General features: G+C 35.7%; 1 protein-coding gene across 2 annotated transcripts in view; it reads left to right on the forward strand.

Annotated features, from left to right (window-relative positions):
- Nucleotides 1-23240, forward strand: part of PIK3C2G (phosphatidylinositol-4-phosphate 3-kinase catalytic subunit type 2 gamma) — a 327581-nt gene extending 304341 nt beyond the window's left edge. For both annotated transcript variants that reach the window (XM_046012794.1, XM_046012795.1), the window contains 2 exons: nt 13423-13548; nt 23008-23240. In XM_046012794.1, the coding sequence (XP_045868750.1) occupies nt 13423-13548; nt 23008-23160 (279 nt within the window). In that variant the 3' untranslated portion in view covers nt 23161-23240. The remainder of the gene's footprint in view (nt 1-13422; nt 13549-23007) is intronic.
- Nucleotides 23241-23664: the final 424 nt, after the last annotated feature.

A 23664-nucleotide genomic window follows, 5' to 3' on the forward strand; every position in this document is an offset into this window, starting at 1 on the left:
AATCCCAAGCAGGCTCCGTGCCCAGCATAGAGCCCGATGTGGGACTCCATCCCATGACCCAGAGATCATGATCTGAACCAAAATCTGGACACTTAACCAACTGAGCCATCCGGATGCCTGTAGGTTGGTATTTCTACATCTGTGTTTTACAGGGATCTCTTATTCTCATAGATCCCTCTATTCTTCCACATCTAAACTTGTTTTCTTCTCTCCTGCTCCCAAATATGTGCATTCCAGAAGGCTCTTTGACACAAGGGGTCCATGCACCACACTTTGAGAAACATTTCTCAAGTGGTTAATTACCCTACATACAACACTCTGCATACAATACAATGTGAGTTCTGTACATGGCACTAAGCACATTACAGTGCCTGTTGGAGAGAACACTTGGATTTAGTAAAGTTAACAAAAGAGTGTTGGGATGGGCACCTGGGTGGCTCAGTTGGTTAAGTGGTTGACTCTGGATTTTGGCTCAGATCATGATCTTATGGTTGTGAAATCAAGCTCCTTGTGGGGCTCCACACTCAGCACAGAGTCTGCTTGAGATTCTCTCTCCCTCTGCCTCCCACCCCGCCCTGCACTGCTCACACACGAGCTCTCTCTGTCTCTCTCTAAATTAAAAAAAAAAAAAAAGTTGGGAGAGGGTGCCTGGGTGGCCCAGTTGGTGGAGCAGCTAACTCAGTCTCAGCTCAGGTCCTGATCTCAGGGTGGTGAGATGGAGCCCTGCATTGGGCTCCATGCTCAGCATGGAATCTGCTCAAGTTTCTTTCTCCCTCTCCCTCTGCCCCTCTCACCCAAGCTCACTCTCTCTCTAAAATAAATAAATAAATCTTAAAAAAAAAAAAAAAAGGAGGGCTGTGAAAATAAAGCAGAGATGATGGCAATGCTCAACATGTAAAAATAACAATGCTCTGTGTATACTTTAAAAAGTAACTTGGCCAAGTCCTCTATCCCAATTATTCAATTTTTTTAATTTAGAGTTTTAAAAGAAATTTGGCATTGTTCCATCCTAGATGCACTTCAATCTAAATAAACACCAATTTCTTGATAAAAAGCAATTTTCTAATAATAATGATTCCATCAATTGTATCTGGCTTATATTTCACTAATAAAAAATTATTCTTCTAGAGTCAGCCCATTACGAGATTGATCTCCCATGTCAAAGAATATGCTGCAGAGCAGTGGACAGTGAAGAGTAGCCAGCCCAGATATAAATATTTCATTGTTTCATGATTTTTTTTTACCAAGGAAACACCCTCAAAGACTACCAATTATTTCTTAATTAAAAAAACCATAAACTGTTCTTAAACCTATGATAAATCATATGCTAATGATAAATGATCTCTTTCCAACATCACTATCTTTAGCTAGTCCTTCCTTTGTGAACTTTACTATTCTCAGGATAGCACTCTTTCTGAGGCTTCCTTAGTGCTCATAAATTTAAACTAGTTAATGTACATAGTGGCTTAATGATGCTGGCTTCACCTTTTGCCCTTAAGTGTGAAGATTTTTCCTGTAGTCAGGGCTTTAACTCTTCAAACTGATTGCCTAAAAAAATTCCTTTCAGTCTTATGACTTCAAAGATTATGTGAATTACTCCTAAATTTATATCTCTACTTTAAATATTTCTCTGAACTCAATTTACATATGTTCAACTGGCTGATGGGCATGTACATTCTGATATCTTGCCATCTCTTTAAACTCAATAGTTCTAAATTATACTTCTCTACTTTTCTAAAATCAACTCTCATTCTTGCCTATTTATTTCAAAAAATTGTTGCACTGACCTCAAGTAACCCCTCATCAAAACTTCTCTATATTTTCCATATTTAACCTATTCCAATATTCCTCTGTATAATAATCAGCAAACACTTATAGTTTTCTGTTACTTTTATTACTGCCCAAATCCCATTCTATATTCTCTGTTAATTTATCTGTGGATTATTTTGATTGATTTTTATGATATTCCTGTCATTGTTTTCTACTTTCTTTAATCCATTGTGTGTTAAAATATCTTAAAATATCATTTTTAACATATCAATAAAAATGCTAATAGAATCTTTGTAAAACTCAAATTCCTCAGCCTAATATTTAAGGTACTGCACAATATAGCCACACCTACCTTTATAATCACCCTCCCCAATACAAAATTTATATTCTAGATGGCTCATTCACTGTTTACCAAACACACTCTACTCCTTCTAGCAAACTGTAGCATACTTTTACTTACGCTCTATTTACCTTTTACATCCAAGTCACTTCCAGGCTGAACTCAAACCTCTCATCCTTTCTGAAGCTCCTGGGTCACTCTTGATTCTGGCGATCATTCTCTCCTTTGGCCTCCTATTATACTTAACTGTTTACGCCATCCATTTGATATTCACTGTCTTATCTCAGCTCTTGAAACTTTTATCATTTTGGTTCAGTCTGTAGTTTCAACTGTTTTGAAAATATACTGATTATAAAAATTGTGGGAAATATGTTTTGTATACTCTGCATTGCTTAGCTTAATACTCTGCCCTTAATATAGTGTGTTAAATAAGTGAATATTTATTTAAATATACATTACTGTGAAAAAAATAGCCACAATGCAAAGCAGTTTAATTTGAACTATGTTTACAAATGCATAGTTTTTCTCTGTGAATTTTGCTGTCTATAATACACGATGCTAAACCGAGAATGACAAATATTTGACCTTCACATCTGTCTCACTTGAAAATAAAGTGATTTCTTGCTGAGGATTATTTCTCTAAATATTCAACAACAGACACTTACCATATCTCCAGCTGACAACCATCAATGTACAGGTCACCACATGATGCAAATTTTATCTAATCACTCTCTGTTCTTTACTGACAGGCTTATACCCTAATTGCTATTCTTTATCCAGATCTCCCTCAAGTCGACATTTTAACCCACACAAACAAACAAGAAAAGCATAAGCTTTGGCCCTGACATTGGTCCTCTTAATCCTGTTCCTTCCTGGCTTTTCTGAAATCAACTTGGGAGTCATATTAGCATCATAGTTGCAAAAGACATCCCTCACTCAACAACAAAAATTTGGCAACCATTCACAGACAAAAGTATTTTTTTGGAAGCTATGGGACCTAACTCCATATACCAAGGAATCTAGGAGGACTCTCACCCACGCATGTACCAGATAATAGATACACAGATCTCGTTCCCAGCTGAGAACAGTAAAGTGGCTCAGGAACTGGTTCCAGCCCCTCTTAGCCAAGGTCAGTGAGTTCCTGGAAAGCACTGTCTTTAACAGTCATCCACAGATGAAAGAGCCTTTGTGGAAGGTCAGGTTTGCAAAGGAGAAGTCTCATCACACTTTTGTAGAAAAAAACATGCGCTTGAACACTTTGAAGTGGACAGTTAGTAAAGACTGGAGGTGGTGACAACTGCTTCAAATTTGAAAACAACAGTGAATGTAAAACTTAAAGTAACATGAAAAATCAAGGTAACATGACACCACCAAAGGATCACAATCATCTTTCACTAACCAAATTCAAAGATGTGAAGATATGTGATTTGCTTGATAGAAAGAATTCAAACAGCTTTTCAAAGGAAATTCAATAAGCTACAGAAAGCACAGAAAGACAATTCAACAAAATCAGGAAAATAATAAATGAAAAAAAATGAGACATTAATCAGAGAGATAGATTTTTTTTTTTAAAAGCAGACAGAAATTTGGGAGCTGATCAATATCATAAATGAAAGGGAAAAATGCAAGAGAGACCATCACCAGCAGAATGGATCAAGCAGAAGAAGAATCTGTGAGACAGAGTACAGGAATTTTGAAATTATCTAGTAAGTGGAGAACAAAAAGGATGAAGAAAAATAAAAAAGAAATGAAAAATACTGAAGAAAACCTATGTGATCTTAGGATACCTTAACGAGAACTCTGAATTATTGGAGTTCCAGAAGAAGAAAGGGAGAAGGGACAGAAAGCACATTAAAAGAAATAATTATTGGATACTTTCCAAACTTGGAGGAGATTTGGATATCTAAGTTCATGAAGCTCATATTCCCCAAACAAGCTCTACTTAAAAAGATCCTCTTCAAAATACACTATAATGAAATGGTAAAAAAATCAAAGACAAAGAGAGACTCTTGAAAGCAGTAAGAGGAAAAAACCTTGGCCCCTCCCTTAGGTTATTTCTCAGCAAAAACCTTATAGGTCGGGGTGGGGGGGTGATATTCAAGGTACTGAACAAAAATAAATGCCAATCAAGAATACTTTACCTGGCAAAGCTACCCCTCAGAAATGAAGGAGGGATAAAGATTTTTCTAGATAAATAAATGCTAAAGAGGTTCATTACCACTAGACCCACCTTATAAGAAATGCTGAAAGGAATTTTTCAAGCTGAAATGAAAGGATACTGATAGGTAACATAAATGCATGTGAAAATATACAACCCGTGGCAAAAATAAGTGTGGAAAGTCAGAGTACTCAAATAGTATAATATGGTTGAGTGTTAAACACTCAGCTCCAATATAAAGGTTAAAGGACAAGAGTATTAAAAATCACTGTTTTTGCAGCATGCCTAGGTTGCTCAGTTAGTTAGGTGTCATGATTCCAGGGTGCTGGGATGGAGTCCCATGTCAGGCTCCTTTCTCAGCAGGAAGTCTGTTTCTCTCTCTCCTTCTGGCCCTTTATTTAGATACATTTTATTTATTTATTTGACAGAGAGAGAGAGAGACAGAGAGATCACAAGTGGGCAGAGAAGCAGATAGAGGGAGAGGGAGAAGCAGGCACCCCACTGAGCAGAGAGCCCCTTGTGAGGCTTGATCCCAGGACCCTGGGATAATTACCTTAGCTGAAGGCAGATGCTTGACCAATTGAGCCACCCAGGCACCCCTAAATAAAAATCTTAAAAAAAAATAAAATAAGTAAATAAATAACTGTAGCTACAATAATTTGTTATGAATAAACAGTATAAAAAGGGGGTTAATTGTGACTTCAATAAGAAAAGATGAAGGAATACAAGATAGAGTTTTTGTATGTGATTGAAATAAATTTATCAGCATAACTAGATTATAAGTTTTTGGTTTTTTTTAAGATTTATTTATTTGATGCAGGGAGGGGCAGAGAGAGAGGGAGTTTCTCTTAAGCAGAGTCCCCCCTGAGCTGGACAGAGAGCTCTGTCCCACCACCCTGAGGTCATAGCCTGAGCTGAAACCAAGAGTCAGACTCCCAGTCGACTGCACCACCCAAGTACCCCTATACCTAAGATGTTTTATGTAAACCCCATGGTAACCACAAAGCAAAAGCTGCAGTGAATTCACAAAGGATAAGGGGAAGTGAAATCAAAATACAGCACTAAAAAAATTATCAAAAACTTCACAAAAGAAGGCAGGAAGAAAGGAAGAAAAGGACAAGGGAACTAAAAAAAAACAGCTAGAAAACAATAAGATGACATTGGTGAAGTCCTTCGCTATCAATATTTACTCTACATGTAAATGGATTGAATTCTCAATCAAAAGGCATAGAGTGACTGGATAGATCAAAAAAAAAAAAAGCATGACCCAATTATATGCTGCCTATAAAACATCATTTCACCTCATTTTTTTCTTCTATAGCCTTACTGATTTTCTATATGCCAGTTCATGATTCATTAAGACAGGGGTGTTAAAATCTTTAACTATAATTGTGAATTTGTTTTATGTTATATGAACATTTAAGATTATTATGTCCTCTTGATTAATTGGCCCCTTTATCATTATAAAATGAACTTCTTTATTCATGGTAGTATTTTTTGCTGTCAAATATATTTTGTCAGATATTTATATAATTTTCCAGTTTTTGTTTGATTCATGTTAGCATGGTATATATTTTATATCCTTTTACTTTTAATCTTTCATCTCTTTACATTTAAAGTATATTTGATATAGATAGATAATATATACATAGATGATAAATGATAGATTAGATAGCTAGATAATAGATAGATAGATTGATGATAGACAGGTTACATAGATAGATAGATAGACAGACAGACAGATGGCCATACTATAGGTTGTACCTAGCAATCTCTTGGTCATGGATATATTGAACCTATAATCACATACAGCTTTTTAGAGTTTTCCCAAGTGCTATTCCTACGCCAAGTATTTCTTATCCTGGATTTGAAGAATGAGTTTTTCAGACCCAAAAGAACTTGACATGAGTCTACTGTATCTAACCTTGTTAGATATGGTTCATCGTTCCAACTCTTCCCATCTCAGTCCTAATTATATGATCAAGCATATTGGCTGTAACACTCAGATTATTGACAGCTATACATCACGTATCTGTATCTTTATTTAAATCATGATAAAAATGTTTAGTAGGGAAGAAGGCAAGTATTGGCGGTATATAAGTAGAAAACTCATACTTCACCTCTGAATTACTAGTTTCTGGGTTTTTTGCAAACAAATCTCTAATACTATCAAGTATAAAAACACCATAAATCTAATCTTTCAGTATTTCATTTGTTCTTCACAATTCTCAATAATCATTAAAATAATGTAGTATGTCTCTTATTTATACAGTTTTCTTAGCATTTGGGGATAGAAGATAAGAGAGGATTTGAAATCACTTAGAGTGGTTCAGTGCAGTTGCAAAAAAAGGTTTAATTGCACTTAACTCATAAACAGTTCTTCAGGTTTTCTATCGAGTAGATTGTAAAAAAAATAAATGAGGTTTAAAACTTTACTTTGTACATGTTATTAAGATTGAGAAATAGAAAAGCTTGTCAAATTTCACAAGACAATTCAGTAGCAAAATCTGGAGCTCTAATGAAAACTCTGGATTTTTAGAAGTAATTCAATTCCTATGTATTGAGTCAGAAAATAAGAATTTAATCTATTAGACGGTGACTTCTATCTAGTTGTTAACTGTTTCAAGTTGAGGATTGAAAATTTTTAATATGTTTATAATAAGATGATCATGCCCATGAGTTTATTTCTTTGAAAGTAGAAATGGCTTCAGCAACTCTTTTGTGACCTCTCATAGATCATCCAAAGTGTTAAACACATGGTGGTGTGATTTTTGAATTGATTGTTTTAAAAAAATAGTTACTGAAAATCACCTATTATTGACAAGAATTCAATTAAAGACATAATTGGTGTGAAATGAAGGAGAAGACCATCCTAATTTAATTCATGAGGACCTGAAATCATCCCATTCTGTATTAACAAACACACACAGAAAGGTTGGAAAGATCATTCCACCATTTCTTTAACTGCAGCACTGAGCAAACTATATATCACAGGCATTTTTCTTGTACTTATGTACTTTTATTGTACATTTTCATTTTATAAAAAGACCCTCTTTGTGGTAGCTAGCTTGAGTTTTAGAATTGCAGTTTCGCAGGCACATAGACGAGGAAAACACTTTTTTATGGTTATTTTGTTTCTGGCATAGACTTCAAGTTTTGATAGCACTATCATATTTTAATCATTGGCTGTTGATTTCTACCAAAGCCTATCTTATGATTGGAAACATTTAAGTTAAAAAAAAAAAAAACTTGATGGGGAATTCTCATAAATTATTCATCAAAAAGGTAAGAACCCATTAAATACAATTAAGCTTTGAATTAATCTACAGAAGTTATTTTTAAATCATCTATCTTCATCACATTTCTGATAAAACTTGATCTAGAAATTCTCTTAATTTGAATCTGGTGGTTTCCTTTGCATTCTTTGTAGAGCGTCAATAAAAGGTAGTGGTTAAGAGCACAAGTTATAATAAAACCCTTTCAATAAAATAAAGACAATAATACTGACTCAAGTGTTATTTTAAGAGAGTGCTTTGAATAGATACTCATTATGTGATAGCTATTATTATTACTACTGTATATGAAAAATTAGTATCTTCCTCATAAACTCATGAAAATACTAAAGGGTTGTTGGCCTACCCTGCAATGTGAAATGGTTTTATTTACTTTATAAACAGTTTACATTGTGCTTTGTTATTATAGCAACATACTACTGCTTAATCTTCTTTTCTTAATTTTGGATAAATTTGCCATTTTTTCAATATAGTTTTATTCATTGACCACGAAAACGACAGAAGTCGTTTCATTGAAATGCTATGTGCAATGTGGGGCAAGAAAGGAAGGCAGATATTAGCATATTTAATTATTTATACACCTAAAACAATACCATTAAGAAGTCAGCACTGTGAATAACGGTTTAGTAGGATACATATATGCATTTTAATTTGTATACCCAAAACAATAACCAAAGTAAGACTCTCCTATATTTCACTCTTAGTTGAAAAAGAAGTGCCTGCATCGGTAATGTTAAGAATATGATAAGGTCTTCATTTCCAACCCTTTCAGTTAGAGGGACTCTTCCTAAACTTGAAAAAATTTTTCTAAAAATCTGATAGATTTAAAAAGTAGAAAACAAATTTTAAACTACTATAAATTCGGTTCGTGCTTTTAAAATATTAAAATTGTGTAATCAAAAGCACTTACGTATATTTGAAAAAATATAGCACGTATGTATGAGACATATTTATTTCCTCTGTAGGGAATGCTTGGTGCAAACATGGATCCAGCACCTTGCCTCCAACCAAAAGTCACCAGCGGCACGTCTCTAATTAAATTGAATGTACCTGTTTTTGTTTCTTTCATGTTCTCCACAAAAGGGGCGCACAGAGGGGGGAGCTGCATAAGGTTGACCAAAGGTACGGGAACAAAAAAATGACCTTAGTTCACACTCTACCATCTATTAGGCCCCCAAGAAATTGTCACATTATTGCTAGCTCCTAGAAGGAGATTTAAATAGCCTGTTATACTTATTGTTAAGAAGACTTTTTTTTTTTTAAAGGAATTTAGTGGAGACAGTCCAGAGAGGTGGGGAGGACTATCACAGAAGACTGGACAAGGTGTCAGGAAAGGAGAACAGCAATTAGAAACCAGGTCTTCAGGAAGGAGGACGGCCCCTAAGGATTCATTCTGAGACTAATTACAAGCAATTACGTTACAAACCCAGCCTAGCTCCAGTTGCAAGCAGAAAGGGCTCAAGAAAGGAAGTAAGCATCTAATTGTTTAGTATCAGAGAGATGAGATAAAATCAAAGTTTTAGAAGTGGACTATTGAGATGTCAGACATAACAAGCCAACCTCAACACAAATACCCTGATCAGCCATGAAACTCAACAAAGTGCATGTGAAGATCTGTTCTATCCGTGGAGAGATGCTGTCAGACAGCAAGTGCTCAGGGTAAACGCCCAGGGCAGACTTCAGGAACAGACTCCAAGACACATCCACTTTCACCTTAGGAAGTTAAGAACACTTCTGCTTTTTATATTGCATTATAAATAACGATTCAACAAATAACTATGGAGTGCTTTCAAAGAGCGAGATGCTATAAATACATAGCTCATCCATTCAGTCATTTGGTAACTATTTACTTAGTATTCACTGTATTCCAAGCACTGCATCAGGAACAGGATTTCTAGGAAAGAAAGGAATGCTGTGAAAGAAAGGCAGGACTAGGAAAGGAAAGAAAAGAATAAGGTAAAAGGAAGTCCAGTCTCAAGGGACGATTTTTAATTTTTCCTTGGAGATCCAGAGACTCACTGAAAGATTAGGACGAAGGAATTGAAGGTGGGGGTAGGATCACAGGGCAGTGAGTCACCAAAGGAGCCCAGAGGAAATGTGAGGGGAGGGAAGTGGGAAACATCAAGACATGGATTTTCCTTTTAAATTATTTCTAGGCTCATAAGGGAGCTAGCATAGGTAAAACTTCTAAAAATATAAAAAAGGGGAAATATTTTTAACAGAAAACCTAGGGTATATAGAATTCAGAGTAAGGATGAGTAACAAAAATGAAGTATGGATGACTTCACGTCGTCTTCTGAGCACAGTAAAAATGTTAGCCAGAATTCTAGAAGAAAGTAGTAGTGCTGTTTGACTGTGAATAAGAAAACCCTCTGGGTAACACAAGGAAACTTCTCATTGTTTAGACTGAGCATCAGAGGAAGAACTCAGTAGCTCCAAGCTGTACTGACTCCGCAGGTCAAAGTGTTAAATCTTTGTGAAGGTCTAAAACGCAACCAGAGTAAAAATCTTAGGTTAAGACATTTAGACAAGTACAGGTTATTTAATCACTTTAAAGTTAAATTTAATTCACATGAAAAAAAGGGCAAAGGATGATATGAGAAGTATTGACAAGAAGACAGTTTTTTTATAATAAGCTGTGATCTTTAAGAAACAAGATATGGTAAAAGTAAGAAAGAAAAAACTAACATTGATGAGACAGCTGCTTTGGAAAAAGCAAAACAAAACAAAAAGAGAATCTCTGAAAAAGCTAACAAATCAATGTCTGCATTGAAAGCTATTAAGGACAGACTAAGCCACTGCTGCTCAGATCTAATGCACCCCTGATTTTGAATTGAAACCTGCGATGCTCTATTATTCTAAAAACGCCAGGATATTCAAGGACCTCGTCAAGGACATCAACTTGGAAACAGAAACCTAAAACTTTAGTTGCTAAATGCTTGGTGAAGGCTGGTATGCAAAATGTCTTTCTCCATCTGTGATTGGAAGTTTATTCTTTAGGCAGTGGGGAAAGTGACATGATCAAAGCAGCTTTATAGGAAGATTAAGTACAACAGTGACCTATGGAATGAAGGAAGGAAAGAAGGGGGAAGACGAGGGCATAAGAAGTTATTAAAATCCAGTTGCACCAAGTTAGGAAAAGAAGATCTGTGGTGGCAGATGAACTGGGGCAAACAGGATATTGATCTCGGTACACACTTGGATTTGAAAATCAGTGACAAGGGAGACACCAGAAAAAGCAAATAGTATGACTTTAATATAGTTTGAACATCTTGGAAAAATTTGTTATGGAGTGGTAAGGAAGGCTAGAAGAGAGATTTTGTTTATTTTATATAAGGGTGCCAAGAAGATATTCAGGTGGAAATAATCACAGGTCACTAGGCTGAGATTCAAAGGTTGAACTGGAGATTCTTTATTTGGGAGTCACCAAAATGGTTCTCAGTTGGGATTAATTTTTTCCCCCAAATGACAATTAGCAACGTATGGAGACATTTTTGGTTGTCACGACTGGGAAGATGTCGCTATTGTAATCTGGTGGATAGAAGCCTGTGATGCTGTTGAAATATTCGCATTGTGTAGAACGGCCCCGTACAGCAAAAGATTCTGTGGCACCAAATGTTGATAGTGCCAAGGTTAAGAAACTTTGTTTATAAATGTCATAGTACCTTAGGGGTATCTTGTCCAATCAGTGTATAGAGTGTATTTATGTTTAATTTACAGAAAATAAAAATAGTATCAAACATTAAGCCTTACTCTATTTCACATGTTGTCCTCACATTACAGGGTTCATTTAATCTTTTGAATGCAGTCAGGCATATGCCCTTTATCCTCCTTTACAGGTTAGGAAACAGATCCACTGCAAAGTTAGGATACCTGCCAAAAGCCACATAGCTGGCAAATTTGGGGGCCCAGATTGCAATAAAAGTCCACTTTCAGAACCATGATTCTAACCACTAAGCTGGAGCATATAATAATGGCAGACAAGAGAGAATTACACAGAGCAAAACATTACACTCCCTTCATCCTTCTCTCCAAGCCAAACTAAACCAAACCAAACCAAACAAAAGCACTCTCTCAAATATTAATAGCAATGTCTTTCTTCGACACTGAGATTCCATTAGGCCATTGATACACTTGAGACACTGAGCATTTTGCCCTGGAGGAGGGTTTCAGGTGGGGCAGGAGAACTTGAACTCTATCTATAGCAGCAGTTTTGACAATCTTAGCATTTTGACATATGATGTGTCCAGATGTACTGTACCTAATTTGTGTAATTTGTACTGTACCTAATTGTGTACCTAATCATCATATTTTCTTACTTTCCACTATGCTTTTTTGAGTGCTAAAGAAAGATACAAAATTAAAACTAGTCACAATTGGGGGTGTCACTGGATGTTCACATGTAAATGTCACTGTGATTCAGAAGACTGAAATGTATTTCTTGAAAATTACCAATTTAATGGTTAGAATATAGTCAACAAAATAAACATTAAATTCCTCAAATTTGACATTTAAATCCTCCTTTTTAAATATAAATTACACAAACATTTATCTTTTTTTTTTAAAGGTTTTATTTATTTGACACGGAAATAGAGATCACAAGTAGGCAGAGCAGCAGGCAGAGGGAAAGGGAGAAGCAGGCTTTCTGCCAAGCAGGGAGCCTGATACGAGGCCTGATCCCAGGACTCCGGGACCATGACCCAAACCAAAGGCAGCCGCCAAACTGACTGAGCCACCCAGGCACCACATAAACATTTATCTTTTTATCAAACTAGATATTCAGAGTTTTAGTATGATTTGCTCTCTCTTTGGTCAAGATGCCAAGGGTGAAACACATTTCTTTGAAGTACTGTGGCTTTCAGATTTTTGAAACAGCGGACTTATTCCTCAAATGAATATTAAGAAATTAAAATATCCACTGGTGCCTGGGTGGCTCAGTTGGTTAAGCATCTGCCTTTAGCTCAGGTCATGATCCCAGGATCCAGAGATCCAGCTGAGTCAAGCTCTCTGCTCCTTCTATGCCCATGCCCAGCTCGTGCTCTCTCTCTGTCAAATAAATAAATAAAATCTTTCAAAAAAGAAAGAAAGAAAAATATCCATAATAAGGAAAGGTGGAAAAGAAAGTGAGAAGTTCTGAAGCCAGAATGGAGAAGCTGGGATGCGAGGTATTTGGGGGACCAGTTAGGACAAGCTGGGGAGAGGGCCTCCAAAGATCTAGCCATTTGACCTCTACCCATCAGGCAGCATTTTAGGCAACTTTGGAAGCTCCATAGAACATAGTTTGAGAAGGATTATCCAATATATTTTAGGGTAATTTAGATAACAAAATTATCATAACTACCTTAAAATCTTATATTAAAGTTACAAGTCTCTTCATCTGATATTCTAATTAAATTTTGCCTAAATGTGATATTACCTAATATACATATACATATCATTAAATGCTACATTTTATTTTATGTGTTAAACTTGCATCTTTTTATTTGTAAGTGGTGGACGGTATCCTGAGGCACTTAAATCCTGCCTCTGCCTGTGGCTTATATTCATCTTTTGACCATTTCTGTCAAAAATGCAAATGTACTTTTTACTATAAAAAACTAAAGTAAATTATATTTAATAGGCTTTTAAATATAGTTCTCTGACACAACACTTAATTTAACATGGACAATTTTACTCTTTTACACTGTGCTTTGGGAATATTTTTGAGCGATGATGTATTTCTTTTGATTGTTCTCTTATTTTCTGATAAACAGTACTGTAATAAATTTTGATCCTGCCTTTGGTCTCGATATTTAGTAGCTATGTATTTGTTTTCTTTGATAGCAACTTGCATTAATATTTATAACCATTTTCCTTTGCAGCATCTCCCAGATGGCTCTGCGCCCAGTGCACATGTTGAATTTTATCTTTTACCATATCCCAGTGAAGTTCGTAGGAGGAAAACAAAATCTGTTCCAAAATGTACCGACCCCACTTATAATGAAATTGTGAGTATGATTCATCTCTTGTCCAGTCGCTTTGTATTTTTCTTACCATTTTTTAGTTTAACAACCAAATATGGAAAATTTGCAGTAATTGGCAGCATTATTCCGTGAAGGGAAGACATTTTGCAAAATGGCCACTATGTGCTGATCACTGTTCTACATGCTATGGGAACTGGAAAATACAGATTCTGCTTTCAAAGCGCTTATGAACCAATTTTCAAATTGTGGCGTGCCTCCAGCAAGAGCCCAAGATGGCTTTTTTTTCTCCCTAACATTATCCCTGACTTCATCTTATTTTCTCTAACCTTATTTTCTTTTACCTGGTCTTCCTTACTGAATAATTTTATCATAGTCTATTCTGTGTATAACAATAAACTTCATAAAATCTCCTTAGAAAAACAAAAGAAAATAAACAAGTACAAAGCACAAATTAAATTAACGTATATACAATTCTCTAATTCATTTGTATTTCACAATTTAAATATCCAATCCCATACTCCTTTCTAAGGCATACACTATATTTATTCTCTTGATTCCATCTCTTCCCATTTCTTCTTTACCTTGCTCGGATGATTATTTGTTTACCGTTCTTAAGGCTGTCTCATCCACTGGATCCTTAGGTCAGAAATCATGAAAAAAAAAAAAAAAAAAAAAAAAAAAAAACAACTCCTCAACTCAGCCTTTCTAAAACATCGTATTTTCTTTCCTTCCCTATCACACCCAAACTTTTGCAAAACTTGGGACGCCTAAGTGGTCCAATTGGTTAAACTCACTTCTCCGGGGGTGGAGCCTGGCATGGGGCTCTCTGCTCAGTGGGGAGCCTGCTTCTCCTTCTCCTCCCCGCTTGCTCTTGATCTCTGTCACTATCTCTGTCTCTCTGTCTCAAATAAACAAATAAAAAATCTTAAAAAAAAAAGTTTTTGCAAAAGTGACTCACATTTCCTGCTCTCACTTCATTGCTTCCTTTTCATCCTTCAATCCTTTGCAGTCTGGATTCTGAACCTCCTTGATGCCGCTTTCTTAGAATGACACCCGTGACTGCTAATGGCTTAATCTAATGAGCCCTCTACTCTCCTGAACAGTTACACAGCTGCGTTGCTGGGTGCCCCCTCTTTTTGACACCTCCTTTTTGCTCGAGTCTTATCTTCTCTTAAAGCTCCCTTCCATCTTCTCTGACCACTCACTCAATTGCCTTCATTGCCATTCTTCTCCTGAAAAATATTGTTGTTTGCTGGAGTTCCACAATCTATCCTTTTCCTCATGATATATAGTCTCTCAAAATTACCTCAGATTGGGGCGCCTGGGTGGCTCAGTGGGTTAAAGCCTCTGCCTTCAGCTCAGGTCATGATCCCAGCGTCCTGGGATCGAGCCCCGCATCGGGCTCTCTGCTCGGTAGGGAGCCTGCTTCCTCCTCTCTCTCTGCCTGCCTCTCTGCCTACTTGTGATCTCTGTCTGTCAAATAAATAAACAAAATCTTAAAAAAAAAATTACCTCAGATTTCATTTTACACCTCTACGTAGGTTGCATCTGAATTTATTCCTCCAACCCTGGCTTCTGTCCTAACCTTCTGTCCTGCACTTCTGAGTGTTACTGAAGAGAGATCCATCAGAATGTCTCCTAGACACTTTTAAACCAGGCTTCCCTCCTCTACTTGCCATCTCAAAAGATGTGTTCTAAAGACACCACCCTCTCTCTCACTCATTTTTCCAACTAATTGCCGAGTTTTGTCAGCTTAACACTTTGTCACATGTGCAGCCACCTGCCTCTTGAATCCATCACCTCTGTCTGCCCCATCGCTGCTTCTTTGATGTCCCTGTGACTTTGGCTATTACACAATATCCTTCGATCTGCCTCTTGTGTTTCTCAGTTGAACAATTCATATTTCTATCTAAGATGTCTTTCAAAAACCAATCATATTTATTTCTCTACTATTTAATTTTTTTTCCAAAGACTCCTCACTGCCTACTGGATAATGTACAGAATACTAAATGTGACAATGATAATCCCTTAAAATGTGACCCAGTAACTTTCCTGAGTTGTCTCTTGGCTCATACCATCTTCATATACTTTAAAAAAAATTGTTTTGAGATCCTTGTAGAGTCATATGCAGTTGGAAGCAATAATACACAGAGAATTCAAATAACCTTTAGCTACTTTCCCTCAATGGTAACATCTTGTTTGACTACAGTACAATATCACAACCTGGAAATTGACATTGGTGCAATTCACTGGCCTTAATGAGATTTCATTAGTTTTACATGTGTTCCCATGTATTTGGTTCTATGCATTATTTATTTTAATTCTTGTTAGTTCTGTGCATTTATATCATGTGAGTAGATTCGTGTGACCATCACCACACTCTTGGTACAGAAGAGTTCCATCACAAGGATACCTGGTGCTACCCTTTCATAGCCACAGACACTTCCCTCCCTCTAATGCCCACTCCATCCCCAATCACTGGCAACTAGTAATCTGTTCTCCATCTTTATAATTTTGTCATTTCCAGTGTTATATAAATGGAATCATACAGTGTGTAACATTTTGAGATTGGCTTTTTTCACTCACCATAACTCCCTAGCAATCCATCCAAGAAAGTGCCTGTATCAATAGCTTGTTTTTTTCCACTGCTGAATTGTAGTCATGGTATGGAAGTCTGACATTTTCTTTAACTGTTCACCTATTAAAGGGCATCTGGGTTATTTCTGGCTTGGGCTATTACAAACAAAGCTGTTGTGAACAGTGATGTATAGATTTTTGTGTAAACATAAGTTATAATTTCTCTAATATAAATGCTCAAGATGTAATTACTGGACTATACGGCAGTTTTATAAAAAAAAAAAATTGCCATACTCTTTTTCTATACCAATTTACCTCCCACCAGCAATGTATCTATTTTCTCTAAATCTTTGCCATTCGTTATTATTTAGTATTTGTTATTTTTGTTATTATTTTATATTCTTTGTTATTTGTTATTATTTGTAACAAATTTGTTATTATTACAATTATTTAGTTCTTTTGACAGGTATAGACTGATACCTCATTGTGGTTTTAATTTGCATTTAGTAATGCATTTACTAATGCATTTACTAATAACTAATGATCCTGAACTTCTGGTCATGTATTTTTTTACCTTCCTCTTTGTTGAAATGTCTCTTCATGTCTTTGCTCATTTGCTAATTGGATAGTTTGCATTTTTACTGCTGAGTTTTGAGAGTTCTTTGTATGTTATGGACAGTAGTCCTTTGTCAGATAAGTGGTTTACATACTTTCCACCTATCTGTAGCTTGTCTTTTCATCCTCTTCTCAGGGTATTTCAAATTAAAAGTTTTTAATTTTGATTTTGTATAATCTGTCAATTTTTATTTTACTTTTGTAGACTACAAGTCTAAGAACTCTTCACCCTACACTATAGTTTATTTTTACTTTTATAGACTACAAGTCTAAGAACTCTTCACCCTACACTAAGTAGGTACACACGTAGGTACATCTAAAGATTTTCTCTTGCATTTTTTCTAAATGTTTTATAGTTTTACAATTTTATATTTAAGCCCATTATCCATTTTGAGTTAATTTTTTAATAAAATGTGAAGTTTAGGTTGGAGTTCACTTTTTTTTTTAACCTGTGAATGCCAATTACTACAGAACTATTTATTGAAAAAGCAATGCAATGAATGTCTCTAGTACCTTTGTCAAAAATAAGTCAAGGGGGCACCTGGTGGTTCAGTGGGTAGGGGCCTCTGCCTTCAGCTGGGGTTGTGATCCCAGGGTCCTGGGATCCAGCCCCGCATTGGGATCCCTGCTCGGCGAGGAGCCTTCTTCCCCCTCTCTCTCTGCCTGCCTCTCTACCTCCTTGTGATCTCAGTCTGTCCAATAAATAAATAAAATCTTTAAAAAAAAAAAGAAAAGTCAGGAATATTTGTGTCATCATGACCTTTTATTTCCTCACACCTAATCATATTCTCAAGTCACATAAGACAGCTTATCATCCCCTAATAGTCCCTATGACCTCTGAGATGGAACTCATGCCCTTCACCCTTTCTGCTCTCTGTGCCAACTTTAAAGCTTACCTCAGATGTGGACTTTGTGAACCACTCTTTCCTCCTCAACTCTTACATCTCACTAAACCATCTTTTACTTAGTCCTACGTGCTTTTTTCTTCTAGTAAATTATAAATTTCTTGAGGATGAGGAAAATACCTTATCTTAGTATCTTTAAAACTTAGTTGTTTCTAAAAAGATGTGTGAATTAAATATTTGGGGTAGTTTTATAAGTAATGCTTCATATGCATATGTAAAAATGTAAAATTAGGGCACCTGGGTGGCTCAGCTGGTTAAGCAACTGCCTTTGGCTCAGGTCATGATCTCAGAGTACTGGGATCAAGTCCCACATCAGGCTCCCTGCCCAGCAGGGAGTCTGCTTCTCCCTTTGACCCTCCCCTCTCATGCTCTCTCTCGTTCTCTCTCTCTCAAATAAATAAATAAAATCTTTAAAAAAATGTAAAATTATATATATATATTTACACATATAATTTAATAAAGAAAGATATTTTGACATTTTTTTATTTTCATGATGTCACTAGCTAGAGATATACCCTCCCAGTGGTATATCATTAGCTTCCATATGTTTTGAGTACAAGACACCCTACATCAATATCAAGAAATTTCTCCAGACTTAATGTTGTGCTTCATCATTTGTAATCTCAGGATGGTCCTAATGATGAAAAGCCACTAACAAATTCAAGAGTTTAAGTAAACTGGTATTTTATTTATTTCAGGCTATATGTGTTATTTTTTAAAAATTAGCAAATACACATGCTTGGAGATTATTTTATAATGCTTATTGTATCCATAAGTTTTCTAACAACTTGCAGTAATTCTAGCTCCTCCAGCATTCATGGGTAATTGATCAGAAATCACTGCAATACTTTCTTCATCAACCAACACATGTAGCTTGGACACACACAGTTTATACTTTGAACACTTTTAAAAATTGCTTCAAAAACAATAGTCCATAGTCCATGCCTATTACACTTCAATTTATACATAACCCAAATGAGTGGAAATGTGAGTTAATATGCAGATAAGTGACTATTTTTAGTAGTAATTATCATCATATAAACAAGTTTGGTGGGAAGCTGGTTGAATTTAGAAAGCCATGAGAAAAAAAGACAACAATATTTTCATTTTTCTCCCAATAATTTCTGGATCCCTATCAATACAACAAGAATCTCTATTTATAAGAAATGCGAGGATATAGGTTTCATCTCTATGCCAAATCCCTCAATTATTCCAGAGCACCCTCACCAACAATGTATATGTGTTTTCACATGACATCCTCCTTATTTTTTCACTTCTCCCCGGCTTTGCTTCCTGAGCACTGCTGTCCCAGCCACTCGGTATGACTGGGATTTCTCAAACTGCCAAAGCAGTTCAATGTTCTGGGAAGTAGTAGAGAATGACCTCACTCTTCTTTTTATATAAATCTCTTAAAGGAATACAAAGGACATATCACATTGCATCACCAATGTCTTACGAAGCTTTTCATGAGAATAATTCTTTCCATTTTTATTCAGAGCTCTCTCTCTCTCCGTAATACCCAGACTGAGAAAGGCTGAGAGTCAGGGACACTGCCAAGGGTTCCTTTCATATCCACTCTTCAGATGCTAAACTTTTTTTGATACAGAGCCAAGCTTGTCTATTTGACACTTCCCAGAGTGATTCCCAACAGACTTTGTCAGCAGTCTCCCTGAAAACGCCTGTCATATACAAATCCCTGTTGTAGACATGACTGGGCTGCAGGGGTGGAGTGGCAGTAGGAATGCTCACAACACTGCCTAGGGCTTGTAAGAAGCAGAGCGGGGACTCTTGCTCTTCCCACTCTATTATCTTTGGCATCTGGTTAAAAACCATCATTTTTTTTCAATGATTCTTTAGAAATTCAGATTCTACTTTATACCAGAATTATATTGTTAAGGTCCACATATTTTTGACATTGTATCCCTTTCTTAAGTATTATTCTATTATAAAATAAAAAGAAAAAATTAGAAAAGACATTAGAACAGGAGCATTCTATGTGTTTGACATACCTTATAGCATCTTGCAGAATGTGCATGATTATCTAAGAGCACAAGTGTATGGTGTATTCAGTAAGCCATAGCCAACGTTATCTGTATCATTCTCCCATTTGATATCCATAACATGAGGAAAATTCTACTTGTAAGTGAAGACATTGAGATCCTGATGCCAAACATTTCAATCAGGGTCAAGCAACTAGTTTTCAAGTCCAGCACTGCCAGAGTCCAAAACCCATTTTGACCCCACTGAGTTATGCTGTTGTCCTTCCCTCTCTCCACCCACAGAGTTCTCCCATTCTCACTTATTCTGAACTCTCCTTTTCATTATCCTGCCTCCTCACTTTCCTTCCCCCCAACACTAGACATGTTTCAGTTTCCATGTATTGTTCTTCCACTGACGTCTAAATACACTGTAGAATTATTTACTATACCCTCATGTCAAATAACATGCAGTGAGTGCTTGTATACAAGTTACCCTAAACAAAGTTTTTCCGTTTGATGTAATAATTTCAAACCTACAAATTCAGTATTTGTCAGAAGGCATTGAAGACTTGGTGCATGCCTATGGGTAAAAAGCATTTTGAAGTGAAATTGAGAAAGCTGTGCATTTTGGTTCTAGTCATGTGAAAAAAGAATACGTTTTGAAATATTTGGTAAAAAAGTCTCAAAGAATATAATCATTTGTGCATTTTGTTAGCATTACCCACTAAGTATTCATTACACAATAAGAAAAGAGTGCTTTTCTTTCCTTTCTTATTTATGTCTAAGTTTTCATTTAAATTCCAGTTAGTTGGGCACCTGGGTGGCTCAGTGGGTTAAAGCCTCTGCCTTCAGCTCAGGTCATGATCTCAGGGTCCTGGGATCAAGCCCCACATCAGGCTCTATGCTCAGCAGGGAGCTGAGCCCCCCCACCCCCTGCCTCTGCCTGCCTCTCTGCCTACTTGTGATCTCTGTCAAATAAATAAATAAAATCTTTTAAAATAAATAAATAAATAAATAAATAATTTCCAGTTAGTTAACTTACAAAGTAGTATTAGCTCCAGGTATACAATACAGTGATTCAATACTTTTATACATCACCCGGTGCTCATCACAAGTAGGAGTACTAATCTTTTTTAACAGTGTTATGGATTCAGTAAAGCAATTAAAATGGATATATATCACCTATGATGTGCAATAATTACATGTTTAAAATACTTCAGTTACTTCTAAGAAAATAATTTTTGCATAATGAAGCACAGGGAAAGAAATCTATAAGTTAATATAACCTCTGGAGTTCAAATGTTTATATTTTAACCAGAAAGGCAATTAATTCTTCAAGTAATTTCTTGAGAATTTGAGCTTTCTAAATACCAGAGAGATTCAACTCTGTGTGGAACTGTTTCCTCCAGTCAACTAATGCAAAATACCAAGAAACAGCTGTTCTTTGTGTATTTGATGGATTTTTTTGGTATAATTTATTAACGTTCAGTATGTACCAGGCTTTGTAGTAAGGCTTACATTCATTATCTCACTTATTCTTCCCCACAATGCTAAAAGGCAAATATTATTATCACCACTATGTAAATGAGAAAACATATAGTTGACAATAGATTGAAATAAATATAAATTAAGCGTCATAGAAATTTATATCTTTAGAGCTTATTTATATGATTTACAGTTCTTAAACCAGACTTTCACAAAACACTAAGACCTAGAGTTATACCATTTTTCTACTTCATGCACAGTAACACTTTGAGGGCCCCTTCATCTATTTGCTTTGTAAAATAAATGACTTTGTCTGCTGAAAGTGTTGTGGGGAGGAAAATGGAGGACAGTTTAGACAGTTCAAAATAGCCGCTGTAGAGAAAAGGAAAAGGAACTTACTCTGAAGTCTTGGAAAGATAAGAGTCCAAGAGGAGACAGGGCTCACAGAGTCCACACTGGGCATCCCACTGCTATTAAAGAAGATGAATTAAAGTGGTAGGGTTTTGAGATTTTTAAGGTAGCCCTTAAAATCCTTTACTATCCCAGGGGTACTCAATAAATGAAATGGAATAATTTCAATCCCTAGTCCTAAGAAACTTAAAAGATAATCTCGTGTCTGGAATGAGAGTAGGATTCTAGAAGAGGAGGGAGCCAGGAGCTGTCACATGAAGCAGGATAAACTGGATTAACATAGTATATTGCATCTCATGTCCCTTGACTGAACTGTTATTTACTTCATAAGTAAGTCATTGTTCAGAAGAGCTCTCAGATTGATCTTGAATGGCATTCCACTGGTAACGTTGTGGGTTCCTAAATGGTAGACAAATGCAATGCAGTGGGTCAGAAAGCATATCCATACACACTGAGGAGACCTCCAAACTGACTCAAAGGGCTTCCCTCTCAAGTTATTCCTCTGCTTCTTTTTTGCATATATAGAGAACACTGCTTTCTGTCTTGTAGCGTGGCTATAAAAAGCAAGCAAGTTTGTAGCAGCATATGAAACTCCTCTTTTATATGTGTTTTAAGGAGTTTCCCTGGCAACCATGTTGGATTTATACACAGCTCTCCTCTCCCTTCATGATGGGAAACTAATTTCTTGATAGTACTACACTTTTGAAGATTCTTTACTACTGTAGGCACTTGATGGTAATGCCCATGACTTACTTCCTTTATATTATAGAACACAGCTAAACAGATCCCTTTTTAAAAACCAGTTACATGACTAGCAATGAAAAAGAGCAAGACACAAAACTGTACGTACAGCAAAATTACAGTTCAGATTCTTACAAAGTAATTATATATGTAAAACAAAAAGCACACTGAAATGTTAACTATAATTATCTCCCAGTGGTGGAAATATAGATTTTCCTTTCTTTTTTGTTTCATACATATTTTATTTAATAAGCATGTGTTTTCATAATTAAAAATTAAACCATTTTAAATAAATTAAAGTAAGCATAGAATGAATTCTTCATATGTAAATAGAAATACTGTTATACTGCACTAAATTAACACAAGGAAATCACAGAGATTGGTCTGCTCTCCTCATTAGTCTTCAGCAAAGAAAGATAGTGTTCAAGACCCCATGTTGCACAATAAATCCAAGGACAGTTAAAAGATGATAGGTACTTAAATTTCTTCTTAGAGAATAATTTACGGTCATATTAAATTTGGGATGGATAATTATTAATGGAATCAGAATAAGTTCTAAGCTTCTTAGAGAAATATTCTGTCATTAAACTCCATTATGTTAGCAGACTCTAGCTTTCCAGAATTAGAGTTCAACATGAAAGATTCTACATTAACCTATCTATTCCAAGCTAAATGATATTAACAGCTAAATATTTTTATTAAAAGTAATATTTTTAAAGGTGCATTTAAGCATATCTGATTTATACTTTAATTATTCTCTCTGTTTTCAGGTGGTGTATGATGAAGTCACAGAGCTCCGAGGACATGTCTTAATGCTTATTGTGAAGAGCAAAACCGTATTTGTGGGAGCAATTAACATCCAACTTTATAGTGTCCCTCTCAATGAAGAAAAATGGTACCCACTAGGAAACTGCATAATTTGACCATTTCTATCAACCAATGCATTATTCATTAACTACTTGTATCTTTTTCCACTTCTAAGCCTCTCTAACACAAGAGCAGGACATTTTTGTTTTCAAAGATAGCTTAGTGTACCAAGGACACAAGAAAAAGAAATAAGAATAGTCTTTTATAGTTATATATTCTCTACTTGTGTTTCATTATTTTCTTAGAATCTTTTCTCCTTAATAAAGTACAAATTTATTGTGTAAAATTCAATATGTAAAATAATAACAGAACATTTAATTTTGATATATCTCTTAAATCAAATATGTGTTCACATTTTTAAATTGTGTACCTATGGTTATAGCAACACTGCTAATGTGGTTTCCAAGAAATACAGCAATAAGTAAATTTCATCAGTTACTTCAAGATCTAAGTATATCTGTAACAAATTTTTGAACTCAAATTAAATATATATACCTGCATACTGACTTACACTCCTATTTATTGAGGGAATTAATAAGCTCTAGCTTTTCTATCAGAAA

Source organism: Meles meles, chromosome 7, assembly GCF_922984935.1.
Source record: "Meles meles chromosome 7, mMelMel3.1 paternal haplotype, whole genome shotgun sequence".
Classification (NCBI taxonomy): Eukaryota; Metazoa; Chordata; class Mammalia; order Carnivora; family Mustelidae; genus Meles; species Meles meles.